Raw genomic sequence first — 12845 nt, forward strand, 5'->3', positions numbered from 1 at the left:
TGGCGCCCAAAGTTCCGGTAAATCCGGAAAATAATCCACAAGAATTGCATCGGGACCTGGGGCACGATTATGTGCTCGAGTTAACATTGCCCTTCTGTATCGCCTGTTTTAATGTAAACTTCAGCGTCACATCTAGAGCAGTCATTTTCCCCCACTTTGGAATGACCCCGATATAAATTTGAAAAATGGTGCACCCAGGCCCTTGCTTCTACTGTCATTAACTGTTTATAATACGGGCCAGCTGCCGCCACCAGTTCCCAACACTTTTTTGAGGCTTTTACCAATATGTGTATTTATTTGATGGGTTGGCAAACACGATAGAAGAGGCAGTGCCTGGCCCGGGCGCCTTTACAAAGATACAGTGATAATACAGGTGATATCAAACCAGCTGACCAGGGGGGAGTGGATTTCTAAATTATAAAGGGGACACATGGTAATAGCGGAGCACACATAAATAAGAATTTGGACATTGAGCCAGTAATTACATGAATGCAATTTATAATTATAATTGTTCATTAATAACGAACTTAATACCAGCGAATGGTTTCTAAGCCAACCTGTGTTGGACTGCGTTGTCGTTTCCTAGATGAACGTGTTGCCCCTGAGCTATCTTTCCTCCTCATAGATGGTTCAAATGTCTTTTTATTGTGCATTGCTTTATCTCTGCTTTTTTTGCCACAGATATTTTACCTTTTTTACCAAAAATTGTGAGTGGTGAACCCTGCTCCCTCTTTTCTCCCAGGCCTCTTCCCTACCCCATATTTCCTGACCCAAATCCCCCCTGCATTTTACCGTTAAAAAAAATGGTAAAAATTGACTTTGCATGAAAGACTAGCTATGATGAAAAAAATGTGGCAAAAAGACTGGATAAAAATGTATATATATGCATAGAACACCATGTGATCTGTCAGGGGGGATTTACGAGGAAGGGAATCAGGGATTTGGGGGAGCCCTCACAGGCGAGCAAGTGAACCTGGCCTGGCATAGTTCAGCAGATTGGGATGTGAGAAGATTCCAGCGATGGGAGCAAGTAGTGAGAATGAGCAGAAGCAGGAGGCAGCACCGGGTCGGTCAGGTGGTAGAGGCATTCACCAGCTTTAAGGTGAACGTGGACAAATCACTGGTGTTCCCACTGGGCTGAGCAAAAACAAAGAGGTGATGGCTGGAAGGTTTAGAATGAATCTTAACCAGTGGCATTGCTCTGAGCAATTCTCCAGACCATCGTTCTTCGCCTGTCAAGACATTACAGAGGGGGAAGACCATATGCAAATCAGGCTTGGTCCCACCCCAAAGGGGGCAGTCCAGCCCGAACTGCTAGGTCACATCCCTTCTACACAAGACCACAAGCATCCCCACTGGGCTCACATTGCAGGACCTGCCGGAGGTCGGGCTACCCTGGGAGGACGATCGATAACTTTCACTATTTGGGTATTCAAATTCATCACTCCATGGCAGACACCTTTCAATACAATGTAGTGAGGGCACTCAGGGGGATAGAAGATAGGATTGCATTTTGGAACAGATTACCTCGGTCCCTTATGAGCACGATAGCTATTTGTAAAATGCTGATGCTCCCCAGACTGCTTTATTTATTTGCGAATATTCTGCATATGGCTAGGATTGCCTTCTTAAAATTAATAGACAATACGATTATGGATTTACTGTTGGGAGGGGAGCGACACAGGGTGCCACTGGCCACATTACGTAGGAGGCAGCAGGAAGGCGGGGCTGGCTCTCCCAGACTTCGAACTATACTTCCTGGCGTCCCAACTGCAACACGCCACTAGGTGGGAAACCGGAGAGGAAGGTATGGACGGGCAGCTGATGGAAAACCCGAGAGACACTACACAGGGATGCGCCCTGCCTGAGCAAGGTGTTAAGGCAGGCATTGAAAAGGGTGTACATTAAGCAACAGTTAGGGGACAGATATACCGCCAATAAACCCCAAAGGGCATACCCCTGGGTGGCAGAGACCGTAAGGGACATAAGAGACTCCAAATGCGCTCAGGAAGGATGCCTGGTGTTAGGCGACTTCTTTGAGGGGGAGGGGGGAGACACTATGCAAGGTTAACCAACACATTTGCAATTCAGTGGGGCACAATACCAGAGGAACCCCCAACTACCCCCAATCTCCAGGCCATCCTCACTACCGGGAATGAAGGGCATGCTATATCTAGGTTGTATTCTGCACTACAGGACAGCAGATCCCACCCTCAGCCCAAAGTAAAGGAAAAGTGGGGACGGGATATGGAGACCACATTTGAAGAATCGTAATATGCATGTGAGTTAGCAAAGTATCTAGAAATGCCGGCTTTAAGTTGATTCAGTTTAGAATCCTGCACCGGGTCTCTATGAATCCGCAGAAATTGCATAGGATGCGCCCAGATCACCCACATCAATGCCCCAGATGTAAGCCAGACTTGCCATTTCTCTTGGCACATGGTGTGGACATGCCCGATAATACAAACCTACTGGCGAGAGGTGATGGCCAGAATCCATGCTTTATTGGGCGAGCCAATTAGGCTGTTCGACCAAGATATGCCTACTGGGGGTTATACCTGGGGGCAGCCGGGGAACCAGAGGAAGAGAATGACAGCCTTCTTGTTATTGTTAGTGAAACGCATACTAGCAATCTCGTGGAAATGCCAGAAGCGCCCTGTGCTGTCGCAGTGGCTGGCCGATGCACAATGGTGGGTAGCTGCCGAGCAGCGGATTGTGCAAGAAATGGAGAGCAAGGAGGGGAACGAGGATAAGGGACTTGCATAGAACATTCTCCTAAATGACTTATACACCTCTCCAGGTGATCACTTCCCTGAGATACAGAACACTTGATCACAGAAGGACGGAGAAGGAAGCTAATGAGGAAGGACCGCCGGCTGCTGGTGCAGCGTACGTTATACAGCTATAGACGGGCATCGGCGGGGAGAGGGGTACCTCCTGAACTATTTCGGCACGGACTGGGCTGGATCGGGGGCGGGGAACGGGGTGCATGTTGTTGCTGTCTTTGTTCTATGTTTTGGGAATTTCAATAACCCGATTAAAAAAAGAAAGAAGATGTAGCGCTGTCACTCTCAGATCTCAATGCGGCAGCTAATAATGCATGGAGAGATGTCAGCGGTGAAGGAGCCAAAGGGCCAGAAGACCTTGGTGTCATCCACAAAGAAGAAGTCGTGAAAGCCAAAGTATACTCGGGCAGGTTTTTTAGAGGGTGAAAAGGAGTGGTTCCAAGACTGAGCATTTAAAGATGCACATGGGAAGATGGATGGCAAAGGAGGTGTTAGGAGATTGGGACGGAATGGTCAGAGTCGACCACTCCACGTCGACTATGGTGACTTCGAAGCACAGGGAGAAAAGGAAGGGATAATCCATAGTGTTGAAGGCGGCACAGAGATTGAGTAGAATACGTATAGATGAGAATTGGGAGTGGTGGGCAGTTGTGAGAAAGATGGAGACGTGTGGGAGCGGTTTTGGATCAGTGTTTACTGTGAAATCCAGATAATTGGAGGGGGGGGTGCATAGTGACTCTTCTCAAAGGAATTAGTGATGTGGTTGAAGACCACCCTCTCAAGGATTTGTAGTGGTGAGGTAGTAAAGGGACAGGTCAGTAAAGTAGGGATTGTTAGGATCAGCAGTAGGTGTCTTTAAGATGGGTATGACTGCGAACATCTTGTAGCAGACAGGAAGGGGGCCAGTAGATGGAGAATGCAACAGGTGAAATGAGCAATTTACTTTTGTTCTGTTGTGAAAGGATCAGTTGGGGGCACAGGATGGGTTGGCGTGGGAGTGGTAGCGGAATTATATAGAGACAAGTCAGTGGAGAACTGGGGAAGAGCTAAGAAGGAGGAGGGCACAGAAGGAATTACATTTGTTCACATAGTTCATTAATGTGCCTTAGTACACATAACATAACACATTTTATATGATGTGTGTACAATTTCAAATTATATTGAACCTTCTCAAACACAGCCACCCGAATCACTTTAATAGCATTTGCCATCAACAGAGAACGGTAGGGTATCCTGTGCTGCTGAAACCCCAAGGAACAAAAGAGTGGGAGCCAGAAGTGTCTCCTCAATTCAGAATCAGGTGGAGAAAGGGGGAGAAAATACACATGTATTTTAATCTCCTGGTGATCGCATGGGCAGAGGGCTGCACCTGGTTCCCTTGCTTGCCAATTCTCGATATTCACAGCAATAGGGAGTTGCTGGAACCGAAGCCTTGGAACCAGTTTGCAGACATTGAAATCTAGAATGATCCACAGGTATAACTCCAGGTTCCCACAGAATTGATAAGCCAAATACTGAATACACGAAGGCTACCCTTCTTCAGCCTGGAACCCCTTACAGTCTTGCAAGGCTGGAACTTCATTTTCTCAGGACTTTCCAAGGTGAGGTGGGAATTAAAGATGGATTCTCAAACCAGGATTTCAAGCGTAGCTCAGTCAGTGTATCTTGGACATATATCAACCAGGGTATTTGTGATGCACTCGATAGTTTGAAGAAATCTGAGATTGTTTCCCTGTTTAAGCCAACCTACTGGTTCAATCACTGTGAACAACGGGTAACGCATTGATATCAGCTTTGTGCTGCAGCCCAACTTCCTTATGGAGGCTATCTTTATTTATTTAATTATTGTTCATTTGTAATGCGCCTATGCACAAGTGTTTCAAGGTGCAACCATGAAAGGAGGGAAGGCAAGGGAAAAACAGACAGTCTTCAAGGCATGGTATATTCAGATCCTGCAAGGGCGCAGACAGGTGTGGGATAGGGGAGTATGGGGGGGACAAGTGCAGGGGTGGGGGAGTGCGGGGGACCAAGTGCGTTCAGTCAGAAGCTAGGGTAAGTGTTGAGAGATGCCATTCTCATGGGTCATTGACCAATTGCAGTAACGATGAATGAGGCAACTGCCAGGCCCCGTGGCAAGTGCGAGAAGACTGGCGAGGGTGCCAGGGAACTGTGAGACTCTGAGGTACACCAGGCAGCCAGTCAGCAGGCTGTGCGGAAAAGGAGGGAGAGGTTAGCAGCGTAGTGGGAGAGAGAAGGAAGAGGAGAAGATGAATGTCATAAGAAGTTTCCCGAACTTAAGATGGAGGGCGGCAGGGAGGCTATTCCAGAGAGAGTCCCCTGCAGAGGATAAAGATCTCCCTCCAAATCTCTGCGTGGAGAACCGGCTCACTCACAGAAGGTTGGAGGTAGATGAGCGGAGGGCTCGGGAAGGACAGTATTTATGTAGGCAACGTTGCAGATAGGTAGGTCCCAGGCCCCAGAAAGCCTTGTGGACAATGCAGAGGGTCTGGAACTTGATCATTGTATCCACAGGGATCCATTGGATGGATTTCAGTGCTAAAGAGATGCGGTCCCTGGGCTTGAGGCCTCTGTTGTGGTTTCGTGAGAAACTCCTAACATGGCTCCAGAAATGTGTTTTCTTCCACCAATTTGCTTTGAATCCATGCATGGCCCCGAAGCCTGCTAGCATACGTTGAAGTGGGGCTTGGGGTAATCATGTGCAGAATAATATGTGCTTCTATCTTTTGCTTGCCATATATATGAAAAAGTGTCTAAGCCCAAAATTTACTTGAGCCAATCTACTTGTAGCTTGCGATACTTGCAGACCCCTAGCTAAGTGCTCTGAGAATCATACTCCCAAGTACTACAGTCATGCATGTTGCCCGGGGCCCCCAGTGAAGGGAGTAAATCAGCGATGAATAAGGGAACTGTCTGAAAAGCTACATTGCTCATGCTGTACTGTCAGACTTAGGATCCAATGCAGTGCTCCTGCACAATGCTTCTAAGCACTAGTAGTGAATGTATTTGTATTTGTATTTTATTGAAGTTATATAGCCCTTTCATCCAAAGTGCTTTACATAAGAACAGGCAAAATACAACAAGCATGAGATGGTAAATGAATCATAACACGAAAACAGTTTAAAGAATTGTTTAAACTGCATGTTTGAGGCCAGTTGCAGATGACAGTTCCAATTTGTTGAATCGCATTTCTCTTTCCTCCCACCTTGTTCTACGATTCGTTTCACATTTCTTTTCTTCTCCTTGCCTTTAAGGGGTGAGGGGATACCCCACCATTTCACCCCTGCACTGCCTCCTTCTCCCCCACTGTACTTCTACATTCCCCCTCTCATACATATCTATTTTGCACACTTCACCAAAGTCGAAATTAGCCCATATGTTGTTCCTCGCTGAAGCATATTCCATAGATGCGGGAAAGTGCTTGGTGCAGTGCAGACGTCATGAAGCAGAAGGTCTTACCTTGTTAACAGGAATGAAGCCCCTGGGGTCGATAGCGATGCCACTCTGCTTAAGAAACGCTGTCGTTGGACTAGCTCCTGAAAAATATGAAGGAAAATGCTATATATAAACGACAATAATGTACTTTTCTACTTACTGTGCACTTCCACACTGTCACCGATACCCAAAACTAAGTCATCACAAGTTTGGCGGTAAACCTTAAATGCGGCGGTAACACTATTACAGCCGCATTTAAGGGTCTGCCAAATCACAGGCTTGGCGGATTCGCCCCCAGCTCTCTGCTGGGGGCAAATCCGCAGCGATTTTGCCAATTTTCGGTGCTATTACCACCGGCGGTAGCAGCGCCGAAAATTCCCTATTGGGCTCATTGGGGAATGGGGAATTCCCGAATCGGCCCAATGGAGAATGGGAACTTACCGTTCCGCCACACCCATGATCCGGTGCTAATAGCACCGGGGGTAATACCGCCGGGGTTACCGCCCAACTCGTGATGAGGCAACTTACAGTCTATACCTTGATTCACGTTACTGCCACCTCCCTCTCCCCGCCTCAGGCCTTGCTTGTGAATAGACAGGAATCCTTTCCAACTAAATGTATATTTCTTAGAAACCCCCAGTTCCATGCATGGTATAAAGGTATGACCTCTGTCCGCCATCTTCCTTCATGCAAGAGTTTGCAAGGGGGCCTGTCGCAGGTGAACCAAATGACCAGTGACGGCCTTTCAGGGAAAGACTGGCATTTGCGGCCCTTCCTGTGGCTGCTGCTCGGCTTGGGCCAGGAGTTGAGGCATGAGCCCCTTTCCTCCGGATAAGTACATGAGGCCTCACTGGTACACCTGCGGGGCAGTAGATCAGGGTTAATGCCCAGGCATGATCGCAGTCCGGCTGCTCTTTCCAGGGCCTAAGAGAGATGTACAGAGATTCTATGACGTTCTGCGGCACTGCATCCACGCCGGGAGTCATTGGAAAAAAGGGTGCAATCTGCAATGCATTCCTGTTGACAAGCATGTGGGTGCATACACCCGTCACTCTAGTCCCCTTAGGTCAGTGTGCGCATGTGCAGGAGGTGTGCCGGCATTTAAGAAACATGACTTTATTTTACAGCCACCCTTGAACAAAAACGCACATCCATCCATACGGCCAGAAATATTGTCGAGCACTCCAGTGCCACCGTGGAGTGACGGCGTGGCGGCCACTACTGCCACCACTCACTGCTGCCCTCCACAGTGTCAATATATTTTGGAATGCAGCTGCAAAGCTCTTTGGGCATGATAACAGTGGCGCCTCCCGACATTTTTCATAGCAGTGGCCTGATGAGGTCACTGGAAATCTTTGGGTGGCACACGAAGTTGCATTCATAAGAGGCAGGCGGGCCGGTGGGGGTCCAGCGCTTTTATAAGGGTGGCCAGGGCCTCCCCCCTCTGCATGATAAGTGCAGCATTACCCATGGCAGAGGCATGATTTACAAATACCAATCAACATAACATGAAAAGAACATGATTCTCTGTTCTTCTGCAGAAGTAAATTACAACGTGGTAATTTACTTCGGCAAAATTACTTTGAATTACCTTGGGGTTTTTTCCAATTAGTTTTTTTAAATAGGAGGGTCCTCTCTCTTCCTCATTACTATCACCCCAAACCCACCTATACTCCGTACCCTAAAAATGCATATGTATTCCACCATCTTGAAGTAATGTTATCGAAGTAAATTACAATCTTGTAATTTACTTCGGCAAAACAACACAACACCAATAACATTACATACTATTTTTATCTTGAAATGAGACAACGAATGCTTAACCTCTACTTTCTTTAAACACATCATCGTAGATATCATTTATCTTTCATTCTATAGGGGGCAAGTGGAAAAGAAACTGCAAATAGGGTGAAATAGCTTCCTTCCTATAGTGAAGTGTTGACAAATTCAGCCAAAAGCATAACTTAACAGATGAACTTGCCTTAAACACTGATATTCTATAGGTCGACACTCAGCACAGGAACTCCTACTTGTCAGTGGTATTTCCCCTGTCCTTGCACCCTGAGGTTGTGCTGCTGGCTGGACGTACCTTCTATGTTCTTGTCGGTCTAGGTGCCCCTTTGCCCCTCTATTGGCACAGGCAACTTTGGTGCACTGATCACATTCACGTGCTAGCATGACTTTAAACATCAGCAAGTTATTAGAATGGTATCTGTCTGGGTATCAGCGTATCCCATGCTGGCTGTGTACCAGAAAATAATTGCCAATGCCCAGTTCAAGGCCTCTACATGTGGCAGTTGAGGTACAGCATAGTAGACCTGTGCATGTCCCATGCCTGCCATAAAACTGGCATATATCCCAAGACATCCTTTCTTCCCTCTCTTCCACTTCACATCATACACCAACACCGGAGCCTCCCTTGTCCCCTCCCCCTCCTCTTACCCTCTCCTCTCCCTCACCGGTCGCACCTGATGAGGTCACCAGACAAGTCCAGTCTATAAAGGCTTCATCCAAACAAGTGGATGCTTGCCCCTCTACAACCATTAAGGACAATATTGACTGCCTCGCCCCAGCCTTGGCTAATCTCTGCAATCTCTCCTTCTCCACTGGAGTTTTCCCAACTGCCCATAAGCACTCCCTTGTGCACCCTCTGCTCAAGAAACCCTCTGCCGACCCCTCCATTCCAGCAAATAATGCCCTATCTCCATCACTCCTTTCTTGGGCAAACTCATGGAGATGTTGGCTATCACTCAGCTGACCTTCGACACTGAATATATTGGCTGCTTCCATGACCATCAGTCTGGATTTAGAGCATCTAGCGGCACAGAAACTGCTCTTCTGAACACCCGTGAAGACCTGCTCTCAAATCTTGACACCAACACTGCCTCTGTCCTTATTCTCCTTGACCTCTCCTCTGCCTTTGACACGGTTAACCACAACATCCTGATCTTACGTCTCCATGACACCCTGGGAATCACAGGTTAGGCTCTGGCATGGATAATCTCCTTCCCTCCGACCACCCATCCCAGGTGGAACTCTGAGCCTTTCTCTAGACTATTACTCTCTCAACATGTGGCGTTCCCCAGGGATCTAACCTCTCCACCTGGGTCTTCAACATCTATATGACTGCCTTGGCATGTGTAATTGCCACTTTCTCCTCTAACTTCCAGTGTTACACGGATGACACGCAACTATCTTTTAGGCTACCCTCAGCCGCCTCCTCGCTCATATCTGACTGTCTGCTATTCAGTCATGGTGTGCTGCAAAAAACGACCTCTGCCTCAATGCCAGTAAGACTGAGATTGCTCTCATTGGGACCTCTGTTCCCGCCTTCCCACTTTCCCTCTGGCCGGTCTCACTTGGCCCAGTGCCTGCATCCACCTGCGAGGCAAAAATCCTCAGAGTCATCTTCGACTCCACTCTCTCCTTCTCCTCTCACATCTTTGACATCTCCAATAAGTCTAACTATGAGCTACACCTCCTCAGAGGTACTCTACCTTTTCTCACTTTCTGCCATCAGCTCACTGTCTCCAGAGCCTTGGTTCTCTTTTAGGCTGGAGTATTGCAACAGCCTCTTCCTCAACCTCCCTTCTTTGGCCCTGCGCCCTCTGCGACTCATCCAAAACAGAACCGCAAGACTTATCCTTGGCCTCAGGCCCAGGGGCCGCATCTCTCTGGCACTGGAATCCCTTCACTGGCTCCTTGTGGCTGCAAGGATCAAGTTGAAGACCCTCTGCATTGTCCACAAGACTTTCCGGGGCCTCAGACCTACCTATCTGCAATGCTGCCTGCCTAAATACTGTCCTTCATGAGCCCACTGCTCATCCACCTCCAACCTTCTGCGGGTGAGCCGGTTCTCAAAGCACAGATTTGGCAGTAGATCCTTATCCTCAGGAGGCTCCTCCCTCTGGAATAGCCTCCTTGCCTCCGTCTTGAGCCAAAACATCTTAAGTTCCGGAAACTCCTCAAGACCTTCCTCTTCTCCTCTTCCTTCGCTCTCCCTCTTCCCTGCTCACCTAGCTCTCTGCTCTCTCTATCTCTCTCTCCTCTTCCTTACAGCTTGCTGACTGGCTGCCTTGTGCACCGCATAGTCTCACCAGTCCCGGGCACCCCCGCCAGTCCTCTATCGCACTTTCCTCAGGGCCCTACACCCACCCACCTTCACAGCACTTAGAAATAACCCAAGAGTGGCTCTCTGTGCGCTTATCCCAGCCTCTACCGACTGGGTAAACTTGGACCTCCCCCTCCCTGTTACCGTCTACGCACTTACACAATCCAAATGCAACCTGTCTGAAGATCGTCTGTCTGATCTGTTCTCCTCTGTCCTCTCCCCATAATTTGCACTGGAAAAAACTGCACAATCGGTGTCAGGCCTATTTGCTGTGTCTCACCTGTTAAATGTATTTTACGCACTTATTCTGCCTGTGCAGACCGTTATTGTCAAAGAATTTCAAGGGCTCTGTGCGACTGTTGTTTTTTCCCCTTGTCCCTAACCCTCCTTGAGCGCTTTGAAACACTTTCCTGTGTATAGGCGCTATATAAATAAACACTACAATACCATGCATATGCATGTGCATGCCCACCTGCCTGCTAAAGTCGTTACCTGCCCCTATTACTACAGCCACACACCATATACTAGCACCACTACTCTGTTGTCGCAGGTCTGCTGTTAACAACAGTAGCAGAGCAGTGCCAATGTCATGTAGGCAGAATGGAGCAGCTTGCGGGAATGGCTAACAGCACCCTTACATTCCTGTAATGTTTTATTTATTTTGAATTATGTAGCACCTAACGCCCAAGCACTTTGCAAAGAAAATAAACTGCATAATAAAATGAATACGTCCACAAATCAATCATGAAGAGAGAAGGTGCTCTGTGAACCGGGATTTAAAGAGGGAGAAAATGAGAAGAGAGTGAAGTGCTTGGGGGCCAAGAGAGAAAAGGAACGAAACCAAGAAGGGGCACAGTGAGGACGGGGGACTACAAGAAGCAAAAGAGATTGTGAACGAAGAGAGCACAGGGAGAATAAAAAGAGACAAGCGAACAAAGATAGGGAGGAGCCAAACCATAAAGGCATTCAAAAACAAGACATAAGAAATTGAAAAGAAGGCGAGTATTGAAAGGCAGCCATGAAGTTTGTGAAGGGAAGCAGAAATAGAGACCCAAGGGGAGGGAGAGCAAAGAATATGAATAGAAGACGAATACATAGATCTGAGAGGAGCGAGACGCCAAGCAGGAACACCAAGGAGCAGGCTTGAACAGCCGAAAAGGCAGGAAAAGACGAGCAAAGATATAAGAGGTTTAGAAGCATGGAACGTAAGGAACGAACGAGCCCTACGAATGTTAAGAAGTTGGAAGCATCATGAACGGGCAATAGAGGAAATGTGGGAAGAGAAAGTCCAGGACGAATCGAAAAAGACACTAAGGTTACGAGCAGCAGAAGAGATAGAGAAGACGGGGCAAAGGAGATAAAGGAAGGGAGTGAGAGGGGGAGGAATGGTAGAGGCGGGGAAGAAAACACCCTCGATTTTAGAAGCGTTAAGATGTCAGAACGTGACAAGCCATCCAATATTGGATGGAGAGAAGACAGGCAGAATGGGAAGAATGGATAGAATCGGACAGAAAGATTTGGGAATCATTAGCATAAAGGTGGTAAGAGAAACCAAACAGAACCAATAGGGGAAGTATAAAGAGAAAATAGAAGGCGAGCACCGTAACAGAGAAGAAAGACAGAAGAAGACTGGCCTGCCCTAGACACAGAAAAGGTGTGATCAGTGAGATGAGATCGAAACCAGCTCAAGGCAGTGTCACGAAAGCCAAGACAGGAGAGGGAGGAAAGGAGAATGGAGTGGTCGATCGTGTCGAACGCAGCTGACGGGCCGAGAAGGGCAAGAAGAGATGAGCGTTTCGCATTGTGACAGGAGAGAAGGGAGTCATAAACAGCTAGCAGGGCAGTCTCAGTGAAATGTCTAGCCGGAAGCTCATTGTTGCTCATGAAAACAAATAACTAGCACAGTAGTGCAGTGAGGCTCATCAGGTTCATGAATAGCAATGAGCTAGCTTGATATGCAGAAGCACGTGGCCACTGCACACTGATGCTACTTGTTGAGCGATCACTGATTGGCAGTTAAAATAATCACGTTGCCAAAACACTGCACATAGTCAAACTGAGTCTCCGACAATAAGTGTCAGTGCCGCAAAATAGTTCCCAGGGCTCAGCCCAGGCAAACACCGCCACAAGTTAAGCACGACATCCATCCACAACAGCACAACCTGAATGACCTGTAACTGGTGAACGCACAGTGCTTCTGCTTACTTCTACCAACTTCCTTTCAGTATTCGTGTTATAATCCGTGGCAGAATATGTTTAATGTTTATTTACCGTGCCTCGGGATGGCTTGGGAGCTTTGTGTAAAGGTTTGACCCAACCCCTTGTTTATGCAAGATTAGGCAAGCAGCACATAGTAGTGGTCGATACCTAAGGATTACATATGCACACGTGGGCATCTCATTAGAGTTTATGGGACTACACATGAATCACAGGTTGATTAAACACCGCAAAACAGGCCCTTTATTGGAGACGGTCTTTACAGCGCTATCCACATT

At 47.7% G+C, this 12845-nt stretch overlaps 1 protein-coding gene across 5 annotated transcripts in view; it reads right to left on the bottom strand.

The window, feature by feature from the left end:
• The window catches only part of AIFM3 (AIF family member 3), a 479089-nt gene that overhangs the window by 116094 nt on the left and 350150 nt on the right, over nucleotides 1–12845 (bottom strand). For all 5 annotated transcript variants that reach the window (XM_069619126.1, XM_069619124.1, XM_069619123.1 and 2 more), the window contains exon 17: nucleotides 6264–6340. In XM_069619126.1, coding sequence (XP_069475227.1) covers nucleotides 6264–6340 — 77 coding nt within the window. The remainder of the gene's footprint in view (nucleotides 1–6263; nucleotides 6341–12845) is intronic.

Source organism: Ambystoma mexicanum, chromosome 10 (assembly GCF_040938575.1).
Source record: "Ambystoma mexicanum isolate Mex_15411 chromosome 10, UKY_AmexF1_1, whole genome shotgun sequence".
Lineage (NCBI taxonomy): Eukaryota > Metazoa > Chordata > Amphibia > Caudata > Ambystomatidae > Ambystoma > Ambystoma mexicanum.